The sequence below is a fragment of the Ovis canadensis genome, chromosome 15 (assembly GCF_042477335.2).
Source record: "Ovis canadensis isolate MfBH-ARS-UI-01 breed Bighorn chromosome 15, ARS-UI_OviCan_v2, whole genome shotgun sequence".
Lineage (NCBI taxonomy): Eukaryota > Metazoa > Chordata > Mammalia > Artiodactyla > Bovidae > Ovis > Ovis canadensis.
The window spans coordinates 55,782,876-55,805,262 of record NC_091259.1 but is presented as its reverse complement, the minus strand read 5'-3'; the positions used below and the strand labels follow the sequence as shown (position 1 = coordinate 55,805,262).

Genomic DNA, 22,387 nt, shown 5'->3' with positions numbered 1-22,387 from the left:
TCCTGGTTCTACCACCGAGATGGGGTGGAGATGTACCAGGGGTAGACCTGATAGCTTCTCTACCTGATGTCCAGCTCTTCACCTTTAACCTTGCTTTCCTCTGATGCCACCCAGGTTGCAATCAGAGTAACCTTCCGGAATGCCTCCCGAGCTAAGACTGCTGGGGGAAACATTCGTCACCTGAGCGCCTGTGCATGACCCTGACCACAATGAGACCAATATGAACATAAAGCTGAGATATTCTTTTCAAGCATCACCACACCAGTATGAGAGTCTCCTCTGGTCCACTAAGAGTCAGCGTTACCAAAGGAAAAAAAAAAGCCATTGCAGTCCCAATCTGAGTAACCTTTAACCTCAGAGATGTTCTTGGGGCTAGAGCTCCATCTAGCTTCTGAACTTCCGATTCCTAGTGAGGCTAGGTGCTTCCTGACTACCAATCCAAGTTTGGGACCTAAACCACAGTACAAAGTAACAGTATAGATCACAAGTCCCCTGAAAGTCTAAGATCCGATAGATTAGTTAGTACTTCTAATTCCCAAGGAGTTATGAAATGGTCAAAGAAACCGAAAAGTTTGACTGAGAAAGGAGTGTTCGGGCTACACGCTTTGCCCATTTCCGGTCGGTCCCCAAAGGAGTCATTGGGTGCTCCTTGGCATTGGCAGGTTGGTAACCCCCGACAGGTTTCTGCCATAAGCCGTATGAGATCACCGTGGAACTGCAGAGCAAGGCTCCTTATTTGCTTCACGCAGGGCATGTCATTCATTCACACAAGCACACCGTATAGTAAAGCACAGCAGAAAACGTGTTCGCCAAGAGAACAAAGAACTAGAGCTCCAAGCATCCTTACCTTGTCCTGAAGGATCCCGGACCAACCCCCAAGATGAAAGGTTGTTGTGGAATCACGACGCCAGGATTCTTGGCCCCCGGAGGAGAATTCAATCCGGGGCCAGAGACGAGGCTTGATCACTCAGAGCTTTTGTGTAATAAAGTTTTATTAAAGTATAAAGGAGATAGAGAAAGCTTCTGACATAGGCATCAGAAGAGGGCAGAAAGAGTACCCCGCTGCTAGTCTTCAGCTGGATGTCATGTAGTCACCAGCAGTCTGTTAATCAAAGAAAGTAATATCTTAAAACTCAGAATGATACCAGGTCCCTCACCATAAGATGCATTTTGGGATAATCTTGGCACCAAATGATTCACCTTGGGCCATAAAATGATTAATTTGAATCTTGAAGAAGGGCAGATCACTATACAAATAATTTCACTTCCATAGATTAGAAGTACAATATCTCAGTATAACATACTGGTTTATGAAGAAGGTTCTGAGCCAAAAGGTGAAACTGACCTGAAGACAGAGTTTGGGGTAAATGCATAGGACATTAGCATAGCTTAAGATAAACATTTCCATAAGAAAAAGGCACTTGTTAACTTCAGGTGAAACCAGGTGTCACTATGGCAACACAGAATTTTAAGAGAAACTTCCTTTTAAATTTGTATAGATAAGGAAAAAATATCCCTAGTTTGTTTCCTCCTGCCACTTCAGTTCAGTTCAGTGGCTCAGTCGTGTCCGACTCTTTGCAACCCCATGAATCGCAGCACGCCAGGCCTCCCTGTCCATCACCAACTCCCGGAGTTCACTCAGACTCAAGCCCATCGAGTCAGTGATGCCATCCAGCCATCTCATCATCTGTTGTCCCCTTCTCCTCCTGCCCGCAATCCCTCCCTGCATCAAAGTCATTTCCAATAAGTCAACTCTTCGCATGAGGTGGCCAAAGAACTGGAGTTTCAGCTTTAGCATCATTCCTTTCAAAGGAATCCCAGGACTGATCTCCTTCAGAATGGACTGATTGGATCTCCTTGCAGTCCAAGGGACTGCCAAGAGTCTTCTCCAACACCACAGTTCAAAAGATCAATTCTTCGGCGCTCAGCCTTCTTCACAGTCCAACTCTCATGTCCATACGTGACTACTGCCGCTTAAGAGAGATAAAAATGTCTGACACTTGCTGGCTATTTCCTCCATTTGGAGACCCCTGGCCTTCCTGCCTGTTACCCTCTCAATAGGAATAAAAAGCACTCACTGACTCACCGAGCACAGGCACAAAAACCTCGTTACTTTCCAAAGACCCTACCTGGCTGCCTCTTCCTGGCCTTATAGTTTCTCTCTTTCTTTCCTGGCCAAACTCCAGCCGCTAGAATTTAACTTTCAGTTTCCTTCAGGCCCCTGGTGAGGTGAGTGAATCGTGTCCAAGACAAGTGTTTACTCTTCTCCAAGGAATGACATCGTCTCCATTCATATCTGAGGACAACAAAGTGGTTTGTGGAGGGCAGAATTTGAAGGATACACAAGAAAAAACGGAATCTGCTTAGGTGAGTTTTATTTGTTGTTTGCAAGCTGTTCTAAATGGAGGAAAGGTGCAGCTTGCAGGCTTCCTGATTAGACTGCTGACAGAAGATCAGTCTTGGGGAGAGGAAGTGTTACGAGAAGGGTGGTTGGAAGAAAAGAAAGGCTTTGTTTGTTCCTTGGAGGGACTGTGTATTTCTGTAGGCTGCATCTACCCACAGAGATTTTGATTTCTGTAAGTACTCTTGTGTGTTAGTCAGTGAGTCGTGTCCGACTCTCTGTGACCCCATGGACTGTAGCCCTCCAGGCTCTTCTGTCCGTGGGATTCTCCAGGCAAGAAGTACTGCTAAGAACTGTCAGGTAGGTAGAATAGGGAAAAGGAGTCCAAAATGGCGGTGGCTAGAAGACAAGGAAGGGAAAAGCCCGCGAATACAGAATATAAGAAGGTCTGAGGACCGGAATGGGGACCTCAGGTAAAACAAACAACACTCCTGGCTGGCCCAGTTTACAGAGGACAGGCCCAGGGAGAGAGAAACATATAAATCGAGGAGCCAAAGCTATCTCTCTCTTTCTCTCTCTCTCTCTTCTGTGCGCTGGGGCACTCCTCTCCTTGTGTCTTTGGATCCACGTGCCCTCAGGCTTCGAAGATGGATTTTCCTGCTGTCTTCTAAATAAAATAGAGCTGTAACACTGATTTGTCTAAGAGCTATGACATGGTCCATTCGAGACCTGACAGCTATAACATGGTCTATCCAAGACCTGAGACCTGTGACACGCCGAGGGGGCTTTAATGTCCGCCACTCCAAATCTCTGTTGTGACGAGACAAAAAACCGAGGAGCATACACTCGCGTGACAGTACGAATCGAACATACTGAGAACAGCCAGAATCTTTGGTCTTCAGAGTTAAAAAGTCCCCTTCCTCATAACAGGTCAAAGACTGAAGGGTCTTCCAGTCCTGACATTTTCATTTCTATCAGTGTAGAAATACAGTATTTCTGCATGGCTGTATAGACCATTTCTCATTCCCTAATTTTCCTGTGCTCAGATATCAGATGCTGTGACATCTGGCGGGCTCTGCAGCCTCTCATGAATTCTCTTGTTGAGACACAGGGAAATGCTGCACTTCCTTACATTCCCTAACCTGTTCATGCCTCTCCTTCAGTGGGATGTGCCACCCTGAAGCAGCTCAGCTGAGAGATTGGGGCTTGGGAAAAACTTCCAGAAGTGCCATCTGGAAGCATCTAACGTCTAGTAACAGTGACATCTAACTTTTTTTTTTTTAACCTTTATTTTACTTTACAATACTGTATGGTTTTGCCATACATCAACATGAATCCGCCTCAGGTGTACACGCGTGCACAATCCTGAACCCCCTTCCCACCTCTCTCCCCATACCATCTCTCTGGGTCACCTAAATTTCAGTTTTAAAGACTTGTTACTTGATTATTACTAAGGATAGCAAAAGATGTTAGAGAAGTATTCTTATACCACATCATGAGACTTATGAGGGAAGTTAAGTTAGAGGAACCACGTGTTTATCTACCTTCCTCTTTCTTATAAGCGTACAGCTGTACCCACTGTACTCGAGGCACAGAAACAGAAGTCAAATCTTTCTGCTCACCATGACCTCTTCTCTGTTGACCATATCTTATTTGGACATTATCATTCCTGTTACGCATTCCTTGTCGCCCTCTCAGCCACAGAAGATGTTAGAAACAGCTTCTGAATTCCCAGTGAACCTGTCATGGTAATTACTACCTGATTTTCAAATAGATTTGTTACTTTACTGCTTCAGGTTTTATTTTGCAAGTGTTGTCAGTAGTTTATACTATATAATAGTAGAAAACTGCCTGGCACATAAAACAAAGCACAATTTCACTTTCCAATTTGATTCTCAAAAATGATGGTTTCCCATCTAACATCAGGAATTTGTGGCCCTCTCACATTAAGAGAAACACCTTTCCTGCAGTCACAGAAGAAAGTTCTGCTTATAAATTTCCTGTTTGGATTTTTACATAATTATTGTAGTTTTGTGTCCTTTTTTGTTGATCTGTAGTTGGTACCTGTGAGATTGTGAGTTTGTATTCTCCTGAGCTCAAATGTCAGATGACCAACCTGTAAGGTGCAATCACTTGAAGTTTTTATCAGGCAGAAGTGACTCATGTTCCCACATCTGTCCTCCTGCTTATTGGGGAGAAATTGGGTCACTGTTTAGGTAGTGGTGGGGTATCATCCTTCATATGTGAGCACTAGCTCCTTCTGTGTCTGTTGTGATCACTGCTTTGACGTTAGCTCTTATCTCTGCAGAGAAAATAAATCTGCCTCCCCATGTCTGAATGCATGTTCTGATCCTCCCTTCTTCATAGGTTCTTAATGCAGCTGAGCATTGGTTGGATCTTGAATGCACTGAGATATAACTGGAGGCCCCTCACCAGATTTGAATAATTGCCGGGGTCCAGCCCCGGAGGATCCACAGAATTCGAAGGGTGGCCGGAGTCGGTGACTGATTTAGAGAGAGATAGATAAGGAGAGAATGTTGTAGATAAGAAAATAGAGGAGAGAAGAAAAGAGGCTGATGTTCCTTGGTTTATACAGAAAATCAATAAAGTCTCAAGACAAGAGATTTGCACCGTCTACGTAAGGCCACAGGTGCCCTCCTGGTCTCCCGAGGGAGTGAAGGTGCAGGGCGCCTTCCCGTTCAGGTCTTAGAAACCCAGGCAAATGAGTAGACATGGCGGACCTGTCTATTCCAGATGGGAACTAGCCTGAAAGAGAGCGTTAAGGGGAGGAGAGAATGATTGACACAGAGAGACCAAGCTGTTTCGGTGAGCGAGGCCCCAAACCTTTATTATTTTTAAAGGACTTTATACCTTTCCCACAAATGATGTTGTGTACATTATCTTCTGGCCTTGGAGGCTTGTGAAAAAGACCCTCTTTTGATAAAGGCTGCTCAACCAGAAAACTTATTTTCCCCTGAAGTGTTTTTTCTTCATATTTTTAATCTATGTCAGCCTCAGAAAGTATCAAACAAAGTTACATTTTCATGAAGCAATGCAGCCAGTTACGACAAAGAAAGAACCAATTAGCTCAAAAGTCTGATGTGATTAGTTTCAAGGCTACACTTGTTTTTCTTACATCCTAACTATGTTAACTAATGCACTCCCAGGTGCACAGTGGATAAGAGATACGGGAACTTAGCAACAAGCATTGGCCCAATAATGAAATCTTACACCAGCACTACTCTAATAACTTTTAACTCTTTGAAAGAATTTGTTTTAGGCTTTCTGCGCCTCTCACAGTTGGGGGGCTGAAAATAATCACATGCGTAGTTGTGAAAGTCCAGGTTAGGCAAGTTAGAGAGCCATCAGAGGGGTTTGAGCTGAAACATTCCTTTCAAATGCAGAAGACTGAAGCCCTAAGTTAACTTTTTCCAGAGAGTGTCAGAAGAGTGGAAAAGCACAGTACAATAAAATCAGGCTGACTCTGGTTTCTTTTTTTAGCGGGTAGATGTTCAGGAAAACTCAGGGGGAACCCCTGAAGCCAGATCTCGCCTTTGCGTTTTGTCGGGCTTCCTTCCTCATGACCTTTGCCTTGGGCGGGATTCCACACACTGGCTCCTGGCAAATAATAGTTTTAGTCATAGATTTGAATAATGTTGACCTCTGATTTTATTCATCAGAGAGTGATCTGGGGTACTTGATCTTTGCAGCCAGGGGCAAAGTGCATATTATCAGTATCTGTAACATTAGCTGGATTATATTTCTGGTTCACTTTCAGCCTCATTTTTTTTTTTTTAAATAATCATTAGAGGCTAATTACATTACAATTTTGTGGTGGATTTTGCCATACATAGATATAAATCAGCCACGGATGCACATGTGTCCCCCCCTTTTGAACCCCCCTCCCACCTGCCTCCCCACCCCATCCAGAGGGATGTCTGTCTTATATATAGAGTCGTTACTGTCTTTCTGAATTCCATATATAACTGTATGTGTATATATATATATATATACATTTCTTGTTTGTTGCTTCATAGTCCCCTGTACCTGGAACCTCTGAATTCCATATGTATACAGTTAATATACTATATCGGTGTTTCTCTTTCTGACTTACTTCACTCTGTATATTAGGCTTCAGTTTCCTCCACCTCATTAGAATCGACTGAAACGCATTCTTTTTTATACCTGAATAACATTCCATTGTGTAATTGTATCACAACTTCCTTATCCATTCGTCTGCCAGTGGACTTCTAGGTTGCTTCCATGTCCTAGCTATTGTAAACAGTGCTGCAGTGAAATCTGGGCTACATTTGTTTCTTTCAATTCTGGTTTCTGTGGTGTGTATGCCCAGCGGTGGGATTGCTGGTTTGTATGGCAGTTCTATTTCCAGCTTTTTAAGGAATCTCCACACTGTTCTCCATAGTGGTTATACTAGCTTGCATTTCCACCAACTGTGTAAGAGAATTCCCTTTTCTCCACACCGTCTCCAGCATTTATGGTTTGCAGACTTTTTGATTCAGCCTCATCTTCATCAGGATCCGTCATGTAGGATGAACATGGCACAGCTGGAGAGTTTCAGTAAGTCTCAATTTAACCCTGTGCAGGCTGTATAGCTTTCATCCCTTTGTTCAGAGTGAACAGAGATTCATTAGCTGTCTCACATTGGAGATCTTTCTTTCGTCATCAAACTTTGGCAACCATTAAGACAGGAATACCATTTGAGAGCTTCCTTTTCTTGTTTGTTGCTTCATAGTCCCCTTTGCCTGGAACCTCTGATAGACCCTCTGAGGTTAGACTATGGCCACAGGGCCACAGTGAGTCCAGGCTGAGGAATGAGCATCACTGGGCTGCCCCTCTGCGATACCCCCACCGACTGACCACAAGCAGTGGTTTCCAATCTGAATCACCAATCCTACCCATACAACCTCATGAGATATAAACTGCCAGGTTGGCTAAGCTTAGCTGGGAGTTACAGGACAGGAGACATAGCATTGGGCACAGCTGCTTTCGTTGAGCTCTCAGAGATGTTCCTTACAGGAGGGACATTATCCCTGTCATCTCAGCTTTGTAAGGAACCATACTAGATGGATGGATGTGAATCCACCACAAGTGAGATAAGTTTAGTTCTGTTATCTGAGCTCTTTGTAAATGACCATGAGCACAACTTCTAGGGACCTAAAACAGACATATTTGACAGAAGACTCACAAAAAATTGAGATGTATGTTCATCAATCATCATTTAAATTCCATGCAAAGTCTTTCTAGCCCAAATGCATTTCATACATCAGGCTAGTCTTGCTGTCAACAATGTGGTCATGAAAGGCTGTTGACTTTCCACTTTGTTGTAATTCAGTAGGTTTCCCAGAAACACAAAGCACATGCAACAATAACAGCAGCAGCAACAACAACAACAACAAAAACCTTAGAAAAAAATAAGGGCAATATGATCTTTACAGGAGGAAAATGTACAGGACTGATATTAACCCTTCTTCCCAAATATCGAATTCAGCTCCCAGTTCTGTCCTTTTACCTCCTCTCATCTCTCACTCTCACCTGCTGCCCAGATTTCCTTCATCGTCTTGTCCCTCAAGCTATCACCATCTCTCCCCTGAGCAGCTGAGGCTGCATCCTACCTGATCTTCCCAATTCCACACTGGGTCCATTCAACATCTCACACCCCAAGGCACAGCTGGTCATGCCCTTACTCTTCTCTGATGGGAAATCATTGATAGCTTCTCCTGACTCTCAGAAATGGGTCCCCAAATGTTACATAATTTGGGAAGTGTCATATTTAATGTCACTGTAGCCTCTTGTAATACAAGACTAGCAGTCTTCTGTGTACAGCCACATTGGCCTTTTAAAGCTCATACAGGATGGTATGTCTTCCAGAAACAGATCATTTCCTTCACCTAATACACACTTTTTCTCTTTCTCTTTTCATGTCTCCTTCATCTTCTTTAGTTTTTAGTTCAATCCTTATGTTTTAAGTAGAAATTTTTGGGTAATTCCATATTTCCCCCCAGTCTTTGGTTTCTGAACAACACATCTGTATCTCTAGTAGTGTTTTCTCTATCTCTTTATACACACACACACACACACACACACATATACACACAAGTGTTAGTTGCTCAGTTGTGTCTGACTCTGCATCCCCATTGACTGTAACCTGCCTAGCTTCTCTGACCATGGAATTCTTCAGGCAAGAATACTGGAGTGGGCTGCCATTCTATTCTCCAGGGGATCTTCCTGGCCCAGGGATCAAAACTGTGTCTACTGCATCGATCATAGATTCTTAACCATCTGAGACACTAGGGAAGCCTGGGATATGTATATCTATCTATTTATCTATCTATCTATCTATCTATCTATATATATATATATATATATATATAACTGAATTTTAATTTACTGTTACTTTCCAAGTGACTAGAAAGCCCATTCATTGTAGTTTAAACCCTATGTTTCCACTTTCTCTGTATGGATATTAGTCCAATTGACAATACACAATGTTTTGTCAATGATAATTAGTTGAATGATCTTGCCTAATATTTTGATAATTTTTTCTCAAAAGCAACATTAATTTCATCTGTTTCTATTTTTTTGTGTATCTGACTCATGTGATCCTGTGAATATATTTGCACCATCTCACTCCTCACCATCCTCATACTTTCATGTTATTAATCTCCTACCAATGTCCTTGGTTGGCATATTTCTGGACCAGAATGAAATCAATATTTACAGACTTGAGACTACCCAAGGCCTCTTAGCTGGTCTAGGTCTCCTAACTTCTACACCCTCAGTGCCTTGATTTAATTGGGTCCATGAAGTCACTTCTGTTTGTCTTTTACAACTCAGTGGATTAGGAGACTTTTCAAGGAGGACCCTGAATTCCCATTCTGTGTATTGATGATATACGCTTTTTGTAGATGACTGTCTTTATTTTCACATCTGATAAAGGAATTTTTTTTGCTATCTACACAAATGTATTTTCATATATTACAGCATGATAATAAGGGAAATCATTGCAAATATTCAACAAATGGTGGTAAGAGTTACAGTATAAGTCATCAGAAGTGACTCTGTATGCGAGACAGCAAAAAAGGCACAGATATATAGAACAGAGTTTTGGACTCTGAGGGAGAGGGAGAGGGTGGGATGATTTGGGAGAATGGCATTGAAACATGCATACTATCATTTAAGAAACGAAGCACCAGTCTATGTTCGATACAGGATACAGGATGCTTGGGGCTGGTGTACGGGGATGATCCAGAGAGGATAAGGGTGGGAGGGGGGACGGGGGTTCAGGATTGGGAGCTCGTATACACCCGTGGCGGATTCATGTCAGTGTATGGCAAAACCAATACAGTATTGTAAAGTAAAATAAAGTACAAATAAAATTTAAAAAAATAAGTCATCAGAAGGGTCTATGTGATAAAAGAACATGTAAAGAGAGAGTGACCTGAAGTATGAGAGAGTCATACTCCAGTCAGAATGGCCATCATTTAAAAGGCTATCAATAATAAATGCTGGAGAGGGTGTAGAGGGAAAGGAATCCTTCTAGACTCTTGGTGGAAGGGTAAATTTTTGCAGCCACTATGGAAAAATTTATGGAGGATTTTAAAACAAATAAAATAGAGTTAGTGTATAATCCTATAATCCCAATCCTAGACATATATCCAGATTAAATTCTAATTCAAAAGGATGCATGCACCACCCCAGTACTCATTGCTGCACAATTTACAATAGCCAAGCCATGGAAGCAACCTACATGTCCATCAACAGATAAATAAAGAATACACACAATGGAATAGTAGTCATAAAACAGGATGAAATAAAGTCATTTGCAGCAACATGGATGGACCTAGAGATTATTATATCCAGTGAAGTAAGACAGAAAGAGAAAGAGAAATATTGTGATATCACCTATATTTGGAATCTAAAAAAATGATACAAATAAATTTACTTACAAAACAGAAATAGATTCATAGACATAGAAAACAAACTTATGGTTACCAAAGGGGATGGGTAAGGGAAACAAATAAGGAGGTTGGAATTAACATATACAATCTATGATACTTAAAATGGGTAAACAAGGGTTTTCTATATAGCACAGGTAAGTATACTCAATGTCTTATAATAAACTTTAATGGGAAAAGAATAAGAGAAAGAATATATATACATGCGTCTGTGTGTATATATATACACATACACATATACATATGCATGCACGCCCAGTCTCTCAGTTGTGTCCGATTCTTTCAGACTCCATGGACTATCCTGTCAGGCTCCTCTGGCCGTGGGATTCTCTAGGCAAGAATGGTGGAGTGGACTGCCATTTCCTACCCCAGAAATGTTCCTGACCCAGAGATCAAACCCATATCTCCTGCACTGACAGGCAGATTCTTTACCACTGTGCCACTTGGAAAGCCCTACACACACATACACACACACACACACGTGCATGTGTGTGCATGCTTAGTCAGTTCAGTTGTGTTCGACTCTTTGAGACCCTTTGGACTATAGCCCTCCAAATTTCTCTGTCTATGGGATTCTCCAGACAAGAATAGTGACATGGGTAGCCATGCCCTCCTCCAGAGGATCTTTCCAACCCAGGGACTGAACCCAGAAGCCTATTTATATATAGGCTTCCCTGGTAGTTCAGGTGGCAAAGAATCCACCTGCAATGCAGGAGACCCAGCTTCAATTCCTGGGTTGGGAAGATTCCCTGGAGGAGGTCATGGCAGCACAGTCCATCTTGCCAGGGAAATCCCCATGGACAGAAGAGCCTAGCAGGCTACAGTGCATGTGGTCACAGAGTCAGACATAACTGAGCAACTAAGCACAGCACAGCACAGAATATGTATATATATATATATATATATAGGAGAAGGTGATGGCACCCCACTCCAGTACTCTTGCCTGGAAAATCCCATGGACGGAGGAGCCTGGTAGGCTGCAGTCTATGGGATCGCTGCAAGTCGGACACGACTGAGCGACTTCACTTTCACTTTTCACTTTCATGCATTGGAGAAGGAAATAGCAACCCACTCCAGTGTTCTTGCCTGGAGAATCCCAGGGACAGGGGAGCCTGGTGGGCTACTGTCTATGGGGTCACACAGAGTCGGACATGACTGAAGCGACTTAGCATATATATATATAATCACTTTGCTGTACACTTAATACTAACACAACATTCTAGATCAACTATATTTCAATTAAAAAAAAAAGAGTGAGTAATACTGATACACCATGAGGAGAAAAGAGCAGGTTTAAAAGCCCAAATACTTCAGTGGTTTAGGGCTTTTTACATTGAGGATGTGCTTTTAGCATGGAGGAGAAAATGCAAGACAGACGGTGGGTCACTCACAGATCTCAGTAAGAAAAGCTCACTAGTTTTTGTTTTGGTAAGAAAAATAACGATCAATGCATAGATAAACATAGATAAAATTTGTCATGTGACATGAACTGAAAATAAAATGTTTAGAATTATTATAAAAAATCCACTTTATCAGGTCCAAAAGCTCTTTTTTTACTTTTTATCCTTTTATTTTTTTATTTTTTCTCCTTCCATATTTGCTCTTGGGTCATCCTTGATTTCTGGATAACTAGTGTCATTTTGCTTCTACTTGTCTTCCTCTACACTTGTAACCTTTCCAATCATTCAAGGATCCGTGAACGAGAGAACTGTCAGAAATCTAGACAGTGACGAGCACGTGAGCTACTGCCATGGCTTCAGGAATCCTGATGAACATACAAGAGGAAGTGACCTGCCCCATTTGCCTGGAGCTTCTGTCAGAACCCCGGAGCCTTGACTGTGGCCACACCTTCTGTCAAGCCTGTATCACTGCAAACAACGAGGAATCCACAGTTGGCCAAGAGGGGCACAAAAGCTGCCCTGTCTGCAGAGTTAGTTTTGAGCCTGGGAACCTGCGGCCTAACAGGCATGTGGCCAATATAGTGCAGAGGCTCCGAGAGGTTAAGGTGAGCCCAGAGGTGGAGCAAGAGAGAAATCTCTGTGCTCACCACGGAGAGAAGCTCCAGCTCTTCTGTGAGCAGGATGGGAAGGTCATTTGTTGGCTTTGCGAGCGATCTCAGGAGCACCGAGGTCACAACACATTCCTCATGGAGGAGATTGCACCACAGTACCAGGTAAGAGACCAGAATGGAGGAAAAACAGAGCAGGAGATGGTACTTGAGGGAAATCTCTACTTTGCACTGGGCTTTAATTACCTGGCTACCAGGGACTTGAGGCCTGTGATCTCTTTTCTTCGTATGCCTACCTTCTGACATGTGAAGAAAATTTCTGTGCATTCCACCCAAGTATAAGCAAACACATGGACTCTTAGGCAGAAGTAGACATTCATGGACCTTGTGCTAGTGCGTGGACATCTGGGGCCGAGAGAGGCTCTCATTACTCTTTTGAACGTGATAGGTAACTAGGACACTGGGTGCAATGAGGTGTAAGTTTTTCTTTCTTACAAAATCAAGTTTCTTCCAGAACAAAGAGATCCAGTCTTCTCTTGGTGAGGGGGCGGTGACTCCTATATCTTGAGTCTCAAGAACACATTCAACATCAATGTCTTCTCACAAGTCACAGATTCTAGTCACTTTCACATTTTTTTGTAAGGTCTATTTTCCTTGAAAATCAGCCTTATTTATCCACTATAATGATGCTGAGAAAGCCCCTATCTTGACAATGGTGTGATTCTTTTCTCACAGAAAATGCTCCAATCATGTCTGCAGAGGCTGAACGGGAAAAAACAGGAAGCTGAGGAGTTGGAAATTAAAGTCAGAGAAGAGATGTCTACTTGGAAGGTATGAGGAGATGCTTCGTGAGGAAGTTAGACAGGTATCTATGCAGGACCTCGGGTTGCTGATAAGGAGCTGCCTTTTTCTTTGTACCATGACAGTTCAGTCATTTGGCTCATCCTTTCTTCAGCGTTCCCGTAATCGGTGTGGTATTAAAAAGTGACCATATCACAAATAAACACAAATACTGGAGGGGGAGTGTCTATAGAGAGGGTCTCTCTGATGAGGATGGCTAGGGAAGTTTATATTCCATTCTTATCCCTTATATTCTCAGGGAGATATCTGACAATGGCTCATTGTTCTGTCCTCAGTGTTCAACTTTTTGGGAGAGGGTGGTGGGAGCGGGTCAGGAGTAATGGAGGGAGGCATGAGCATCCTGGACAGATGTGTGAAGGCTGCCCACACCCAGAGATCCCATTTGGCTCTGAGTTGTCTTCAACAATGCAGACTTGGAGCCATTATTTTGAAATATGGTGTAGAGGAAAAAACTATACACAAAGTCAGCTACCCCAAATATTGCTTTCCTCTTTCTATTTTACTTCCTTGTGGGCTTCCCTGATAGTTCAATTGGTGAAGAAACCGCCTGCAATGCAGGAGACCCCACTTCTGTTCCTGGGTTGGGAAGGTCCCCTGGAAAAGGGACAGGCTACCCACTCCAGTATTCTTGGGTTTCCCTTATAGCTCAGCTGGAAAAGAATCATCTGCAAGGCAGGAGACCTGGGTTCAATCCCTAGGTTGGGAAGATCCCCTGGAGAAGGGATAGGCTACCCACTCTTGTATTCTGGCGTAGACAATTCCATGGACTGTATAGTCCATGGGGTTGCAAAGAGTCAGACATGACTGAGAGACGTTCTCTCCTTGTGGGAACTTCCCAAACAGAATAGTTATTTTTCTGGCTCCTAGTCCCAGGCCACTGGTCCAAGTACCTCTCTGTCTTTTTCTCATTCCCTAAGACTCAAATACAAAATGAGATACAAAATGTCCAGGGAAGGTTTACACAACTAAGAGAAATCCTGGACAGTGAGGAGGCGAAGGAACTGAGAAAACTGCAGGATGAGTTGGGAGTTATTCTGAAAAAGCTGGCAGAATCTGAGAATCATCTGGTCCAAGAGAAGCTGTTGGTGAACAACCTCATCTCAGATGTGGAGCACCGTTTGCAGGGATCAACAATGGAGCTGCTGCAGGTAAGACCCGGAAAGGAACCTCAGCATCTGAGGCAGGAGAGAAATATGTTCCTGTGATCCTTCTGATGCCCTCGCGGAGGCTGCTTTGACTCCGCAATATACCTTCTCTGCATCTATTTCAGAGGTTGTAAGAATACCTGAATTATTCAATGTAGGAATAACAAGGGAAGCTCTATTTTTATTGTCATCAAGCTCATTGCAAACCCTTCACTGTCCAGAGCAGATTTATTGTTCAGTGATTTCATAAACCCTTGTTTTCTGTGGCCCAGTGCTGAACATTTATCAAGTACCTTTTCATGATTCAGATTATCACAGACAAAGTCACTTCAGCTTCCAAGAAGCTTTTTTTCCTCAATGTGCCTGAGATTCTCTACCTTTTTTCTGTTTTTTAAGACAGTTTATGAAGAACTGTTATTTATCTTTAAATACTCAATATAATTTACCAGCATCGCCATTTCACTCTGGGTTTTTCTTATTGGAAAAGTTTAAAATATACTTATTTTTTCTTTCTTTTTTGCTTGTATAAAGATTATTTAGATTTTTGCAACCTGTTAGTCCTTTATTGTATATTTTTGTAGGAAGTTGTCTATCCTAAGTTGTCTGGTGTGTAAACATAAAGTTACTTATAACAATTGCTTATTGTACCTTTAATGTCTATAGTACTCAGAGCAAAGTCGCTTTTTGTATTCCAGATTTTGCTCTTTCATTTTTTTCCCTACTCCTTTTAGTTATTTTTGTCAATTATATTATTTTTTTTTCAAAACCATTGTTTCATTGATTTTGTGTATTTTGTAAAGTTCCTTACGCATTTATTTCTGCTCTCATCTTTATTGTTTTCTTTGTGGCTTTGTACACTTTTGCGTGTGCATGTGTGCATGTGTAATGTGTGCGTGTGTGCATTGTTTTTTAACAACTTTTCTTTCCTAGTAGATCACTGATTTGAGAACATCTTAATGAGATAAGCAGCAGTGTTAGTTTCTTTCCATTCATTTTGATTTAGTGTTTGTTTTTATTCAGATAAACTTATTTTCCTATTTCCTATGCAATTTCTTTCTGTTAAAACGTAGGTATTTGAAGATGTGTTGTTAATTAGTAATACTTGGTGAGTGTTGAATTTTACTTCTGTAGATTTCAAATTTAATTCAGTTGTAATCAGAGAGTATATATTTTATTCCTTTAAACTTTTAAATTCACTGATAATTGTTTATGGCCTCAGATATTGTATGTCGAGAGAAATGTACATATGAAAAGATTGTATATTCTCCATTCATTGGGTGAAATGGTCTATAGATGTCAGGTCAAGTTGGTAGATTGTATTGTCCATGTCTTCTATAACTGGGTGGTTTCCATGTAAAGTGCTCTCTCATTATTGAGAGTGAGTTGCAACTGCTATTGTTCAATTCTGCATTTTTCCTTTTAAATTTCCTTGGTGAATTTTAAAGCTCTATTGTTAGGTGTATGCACATGTATAATTGGTTTATCTTTTTGATGTACTAAACCTCTTATCATTATAAAATTATCCTCTCATTCGTTCATAATTTTTATTGTTTTAAAGTCAATTTTTTTCTAATAATAATATAAAAACTTGAAATCATTAGAGTTTGCATGATTCATAGTTTTTCTCTTTTTACTTTTGCCTATTTGTATCTTTACATCTAAAATACATCTCTTATAAATGACAATCACTAATTCTTCCTTGTTATCCCATCCAACAATCTCAAACATTTTACTTGGGGAATTAAGATGATGGCTTTAATACAGATACTGATATAGCTGTATTTAAACTTCACTACTTGCTTTCTATTTGGCTACTGTAGTTTCCATTCTTCTCTTTCTTCCTAACTAGCTTCTTTTGTGTTAAACAAATATTCCTGGTATAAAATTTGAAGCTTTCCTATTTTCTAACTGTATTTAAAAAAAAAAAAAATTTTCCCCTGTGGTAGCTCTAGTTATTATACAGTGTTTCATATCCTACCATGATCTACTTCACACTAAAACTAACTTATTTTCAGTAAATATAGAACCTTCCTGAAACATTGCTTCACTTCTTTCCAGCAACAACACAATGATGATTTTACTATGGATAACTGATTCTATGTAAACTAATCACTGCAGACTTCTGAACTTTTGGTTACACTGGAAGGGAAAGTTCTCTTCTGGAGTTTATATCAGGAGATTCATCTTCTCTTTAAACTGAGAGTAAAGTCGGTAGAGGTGGAATGAATAGAATTGGCGAATGACACAAGCCAGCTTCTGAACGAGGTTTGAGACTTTGAATAAATTTGCAATTGACCCCCGTCCCCACCATCATTTATTTTCTCTCTACTTATTCTAATTTTACTTAATTTTTGTGATACACACACACAAGAGCTTTAACACAGAGAATTTTTTATCAAAAACCACTGGTTGCTCTTGTTTTTGTTGACATGACGGAAATAAAGCTTCATGAAAAAGAGATCAGATAAAATGGTGCATATCTATTCTAACTAATAAACTAATAATATATGTGATGATTAAGAAGATTCCATGGCTAAAAGCTGTTAAGCCATGGACAAAGCAGACTCAGTATACACTACAGTGCAGACAAAGGCTCTTCTTTTTGGACGGTGACTGAATGCATATTGGTAACATTATACAAATGGGGTACAAGAGAGGAGACAATCTCGTTGATGAATAGTAAGTTACATATTAGGCATCCTAAGTTACTGATTCCTGTGGCTTATGTTTAACCGAATATATTAACAAGCATTTAAGAGACAAAGCTGAGTAAAACTAAGGCATTAGAAATCAACTGTACTTGTGTGTATGCTGGATTTAAGAGAGTGTGAGATCACTTATAGTGTATCAAATGAGATGAGAGAGACCGAAAAACCACCTACAATCATACATTTGTTTGCTTGTTCTCTCAGCAAGTGCAGTATAAATAGCTTGGGGAATATTAGGATTATGAATTCATCTTTGATTCTCCAAAGCCTGGTTGAATGCTTGGCAAATAATAATACATCACTGTGCACTTTTGTTGAATAAATGGAAGAATTGTGAATTATTCAGATCATCTCATGGGTCACCAAACTTACAAGCTTTTTGTTTTTCCCATAAATATGTCTCATCTCCAGATACTGGAAGTCTCCCTCATGCTTCTACAAGGGTCAAAGCCTTTTACCTTTTTGGAAATCTGACAACATTGCATGTGTCTTCTGGAATGACTGGCTTCACTCTTGTCTCTACTTTTTGGCTCTCACATTGAGACCATTTTTATTCCCACGATTGATGGCTGATGGGGATGTGAATAAGCTTGGGAAGTGGGGAGACTTATTACTTTCTGACTCATGTTTTCTCTTTTCTCACTAGGATGTGAATGTTATCCTGAAAAGGTATGTCCACTGATAGTCCACTGATGCTGTGAAAATAAAATAAATCCCTTACAGTTATCTGATAGCCAATTAGCATAAAACAATGCTCAAGGTAGATGAATGGAGGATGGTCTTATTTTAAATTTCTGTTCATACATCAGAGCTAGATTGTTTTATAAACATTGATAATGATTCTATATTAGAGAATATTGATTGTGGGAAGTTGCAGAGTGTGGGTCAGTACCACTGTTAGGAACAAGGCATTACAGTATTAGATCCCCACGACTTCATAAATTTAATTCACACTGTGTATCAATATGCAACTCAGGTTCCCATATTTAATAGGTGCTTGACTTGTCATGTGAAGGTTGAGTCTTCTTTTCCCGCCAAACACCTAGAACTGGAGACAACTCCTTTATATTTTAATTTCTGCTCCCAGAAGAGACAAAGTCCTTGTATGTTTTTCGGCTTAGGTTTCCAAAAACAGCTTTAAATCTCAAGGGATGTTTTGGCCCTGGAGCAACTGTTGATCAATCTTGGTCACAGACTTTAGAATTCAGAACAGAAAGGTAACATCATTGTGTCTGATGCTACATGGCAGCATCAAGATCTTTGCAAACACAGGAAAGTCAGACTACTTTGTTTATTATTCATAATGTCTTTTTCTCCAAAGGTTTGTAATTATTCCTAGTGATTATGAAATCTCAGGGTATTCTGAGAGCCTCTCTATTGGACAGCAGTCTTTGAAGATCTTGGGGCTCTAGAGAGTGTTCTCATACCTGGTATGTCTCAAATACCCAGGAGCCAGATTCGGCAACCTCACTTTCTGACTCCTTCCTGGAAACACATATCTGTGCAGGGAATGTTCCACAAATTACTTTTTTTAGATACCAATGTTTTGTTTTGTTAAATCCATTGCTTCATATAATTCATATGATCCCTAGGAGGTAGAGTGTCGTGGGTTAATGATTTCATTATAGAAGGAAGAAACTCCCCTTCTGACATTTTAAGACCATCCAAGTCACACAGAGGGTAGCTGGGAAGGTAGACTGGAACACGTTCTTTCTTGCTCCAAGATCAGGCATCCACTCTCTTCTTTCCCAAGGCATCCAGGAAAGACAATTCAAGCCCATAAACAGGGTGAACATATAGCAAGCCAGTGGTTTAGGGGGAAAAAGAATCACATTTGTGAGCACCAACTTTGTCTTCCCTAGGAGTAAAACCGTGGCTCTGAAAGAGCCAAAAACTTTCCCCAAGGAACAGAGGAGAGTGTTTCGAGCTCCTGATCTGAGAGAGATACTGTGTGTGTTTAATGGTGAGGAATGCTACCCAAGTGGGTGTAGGAAGGCTTCTCTGATGGAGGGAAAATAGTTAGGAGGCTCCAGTTTCTATGTGTGGATGGAGAGAGCAAAGCCAGACACTCTGTGCTAATGATGTGGTCATATTTATGGGTGGTGACAGGGGGCTTGGTTCATCCTGTCTTTCGCCAGTTCACTACCTCATCATAGCCATTCCCCTCATCTGGAAGAAAACAGATTTCAGGGCTGATTCTATTGCTTATTTATTTTTTTATTGCTTATATTTAATATTGTGGTTTTTTTTTATCATTTCAGAGCTGACAGATATGCAACTCTACTGGGGTAAGGAGACATCACCGTATAATCAAGCCACCCTGTTCTCATCATCTTTTAGAATTTTTCATTTTCTAGTAGGTCTCATGTTTTAAGCCATGTTTTCCCTCCCAACACATGCAAACATATTACTTTTCCAGTCAAGTCATTCTAAAGATCCCTTCAAAATATCACAAGAAAACTACATCCTTACCCTAACCCAAGCCTATATTTTTCAACAGTTCAGGTGAACCCGAATTCTCCCAAGAGTACCAATGTCATTTCTCCGGAACAAAGACAAGTAAGATATGCATCCCGTTACCAACATTGTAATGCATATTCGAATGATAATTATGAAGATTTTGGTGTCCTGGGCTCCCCAGTTATCACATCAGGAAGACATTACTGGGAGGTAGACGTGTCAAAGAAACGTGCCTGGATCTTGGGGATATGTGGTGAACAATGTAAAGATATCATGAAGTTCCTATATGACTGTGAAAATTATGGAAATAGAAATTGTCGAAAAGGTTATTCAAGATATCAACCTAAAAATGGCTATTGGGTCATAGGGTTAAAACAGGATTCTGTATATAATGCCTTTGAGTCTTCCTTCTTAGGTCCTGGGATTTTAACCCTCTCCCTGGGTGTTTCTCCCCATCGTGTTGGGGTTTTCCTGGACTATGAGGCTCGCACTGTCTTATTTCTCAATGTCACCAACCATGGGTTTCCCATTTATAAATTCTCTTCATGTTCCTTTCCTCAGAAAATAGTTCCATATTTCAATCCTATGAACTGTGATGCCCCCATGACTGTGTGCTCACCAAGCTGTTGAGTCTTCTTACACTCACACCACTCCTCTATAGTGCCCCTTACCATAGGTGCATCTAACACACCTGTGCTTCTCTGCAACATTCGTACCCGTTTTCCTTGCTGCCTCTTTTTTTCCATTTGAACATCCTTCATTCATTAGGAGGGTGAACAATTTCCCTTGTGTCCTATTTTCCCCAATATCATGTATGTGTTAGAAAATTTTAATTAATTTTCCATACTCCATGCTAAAATGATGGATGCCCCATAAAGAGCAGTATTGATGTAACACCTTTGCCAAACTTTACAATCTCATTTACTCTGCCCCTGACTGAGAAAATGAAAGAAAGCTTTTCAACAATGTATATTAGACTTAGTATAAGAGTCCTTCACTAAAGAGTGAGTGCTGAGCTGTGTCTCAGTTTATCCATGATGCCAATATTCATTAAGAAATTGAGGAAAAAATATCATAAATGATATGTACTAACAATCATAGTTTTGTGTTCAGAGGGTCTAAGTTCAAGCCCTGTCTCTACATATTAGAAGTGTAAACTTGAATAGCATATTTAAGTGATGTTTATTTTCTTAAAATAATCTTGTTATAAAATTGTACCATACACAAGATCATTGTGAAAAAATAAATGCAACTAAGTGTAAAGCATATAACTGTCTCAATAATAAATACTTTATCTATTAATTACTAAACAATATAACCTATACCAGTGTCTCATTAAACAGACTTGTTCCTTCAGGAATACTATGGTTCTTTTCACTGAAGTCTCATTTTTCAGATCCTAGATTCCTTTGTGCTGCTGTCAAGACTACTCTAGCTCTTCCTGCCATAGAGAAGTGTGTGAGTGTATGTTTGTGTGATCAGAGAATTTTATTATAATTCTTATGTTCTACATAATAGCTCTTATCAAGTAAATGAAATTCTATGGAGTTCAGTATCTCATTTAAAAAATCACCTGATTAATATTGTGACAATTAAACAATACAACATTTGCAATAACTTCTGTAATTTCTAGCCCATAGGGGTAGCCCAGTATAAATGTCGATTCCTTTTTGTTTCCTTCTCACTGTGATTGAAATTATTTCAAAATACATGTTACTTTATTTTCCACGTATTTCTTTGTTTTAAGAAACTAAATAAATTGATAGAAGAATTGCAATTTTTTTCTCACTCTTCAGTTCAGTTCAGTTCAGTCGCTCAGTTGTGTCCAACTAATTGCGACCCCATGAATTGCAATTGAGGCCTCCCTGTCCATCACCAACCCCCGGAGTTCACTCAAACTCACCTCCATTGAGTCGCTGAGGCCATCCAGCCATCTCATCCTCTGTCGTCCCCTTCTCCTCCTGCCCCCAATCCCTCCCAGCTTCAAAGCCTTTTCCAATGAGTCAGCTCTTCACATGAGGTGGCCAAACTACTGGAGTTTCAGCTTTAGCATCAGTCCTTTCAAAGGACACCCAGGACTGATCTCCTTTAGAATGGACTGGTTGGATCTCCTTGCAGTCCAAGGGACTCTCAAGGGACTTCTCCAACATACATAGTGCAAAAACATCAATTCTTCGGCACTCAGATTTCTTCACAGTCCAACTCTCACATCTATACATGACCACTGGAAAAACCATAGCCTTGACAAGATGGACTTTTGCTGGCAAAGTAATGTCTCTGCTTATGAATATGCTATCTAGGTTGGTCATCACTTTTCTTCCAAGGAGTAAGCGTCTTTTGATTTCATGGCTGCAGTCACCATCTACAGTGATTTTGGAACCCCCCAAAATAAAGTCTGACACTGTTTCCACTGTTTCCCCATCTATTTCCCATGAAGTGATGGGACGAGATGCCATGATCTTCATTTTCTGAATGTTGAGCTTTAAGCCAACTTTTTGACTCTCCACTTTCACTTTCATCAAGAGGCTTTTGAGTTCCTCTTCACTTTCTGCCATAAGGTTGGGGTCATCTGCATATCTGAGGTTCTTGATATTTCTCCCGGCAATCTTGATTCCAGCTTGTGCTTCTTCCAGCCCAGCGTTTCTCATGATGTTCTCTGCATAGAAGTAAAATAAGCACGGTGACAATATACAGCTCAGATCATAAACTCCTTAAAGCCAAATTCGGACTCAAATTGAAGAAAGTAGGGAAAACCATTAGACCATTCAGGTATGACCTAAATCAAATCCCTTATGATGTTACAGTGGAAGTGAGAAATAGATTTAAGGGACTAGATCTGATAGATAGAGTGCCTGATGAACTATGGAATGAGGTTCGTGACATTGTAC

The 22,387-nt window shown here is 40.7% G+C and overlaps 1 protein-coding gene across 3 annotated transcripts; it reads left to right on the top strand.

Annotated features, from left to right (window-relative positions):
- Positions 1-2,223: 2,223 nt before the first annotated feature.
- Positions 2,224-21,276, top strand: LOC138420345 (tripartite motif-containing protein 5-like). Of its 3 annotated transcripts, none has more exons than XM_069553536.1 (7): positions 2,224-2,367; positions 12,008-12,490; positions 13,061-13,156; positions 14,104-14,334; positions 17,686-17,708; positions 19,301-19,327; positions 19,540-21,276. In XM_069553536.1, exons 2-7 carry the CDS (start codon positions 12,068-12,070, stop codon positions 19,628-19,630), a joined length of 891 nt encoding a protein of 296 aa, XP_069409637.1. In that variant the 5' UTR covers positions 2,224-2,367; positions 12,008-12,067; the 3' UTR covers positions 19,631-21,276. The 3 variants fall into 3 exon arrangements, with proteins under 3 accessions (XP_069409637.1, XP_069409635.1, XP_069409636.1); XM_069553534.1 differs by lacking the exon at positions 2,224-2,367 and adding an exon at positions 18,902-19,002 and having other exon boundaries at positions 11,999-12,490; positions 19,540-21,270; XM_069553535.1 differs by lacking the exons at positions 2,224-2,367; positions 19,301-19,327 and adding an exon at positions 18,902-19,026 and having other exon boundaries at positions 11,999-12,490; positions 19,540-21,270.
- The last annotated feature ends 1,111 nt before the right edge of the window (positions 21,277-22,387 follow it).

Bases quoted from the DNA above. Each gene is read 5' to 3' on its own strand.
- LOC138420345 (XM_069553534.1), top strand. From the start codon at position 12,068: ATGGCTTCAGGAATCCTGATGAACATACAAGAGGAAGTGACCTGCCCC. The intron at 12,491-13,060 runs GTAAGAGACCAG...CTTTTCTCACAG, and splicing joins AGATTGCACCACAGTACCAG to AAAATGCTCCAATCATGTCT. The intron at 19,003-19,300 runs GTGAGGAATGCT...TTATCATTTCAG, and splicing joins GATACTGTGTGTGTTTAATG to AGCTGACAGATATGCAACTC.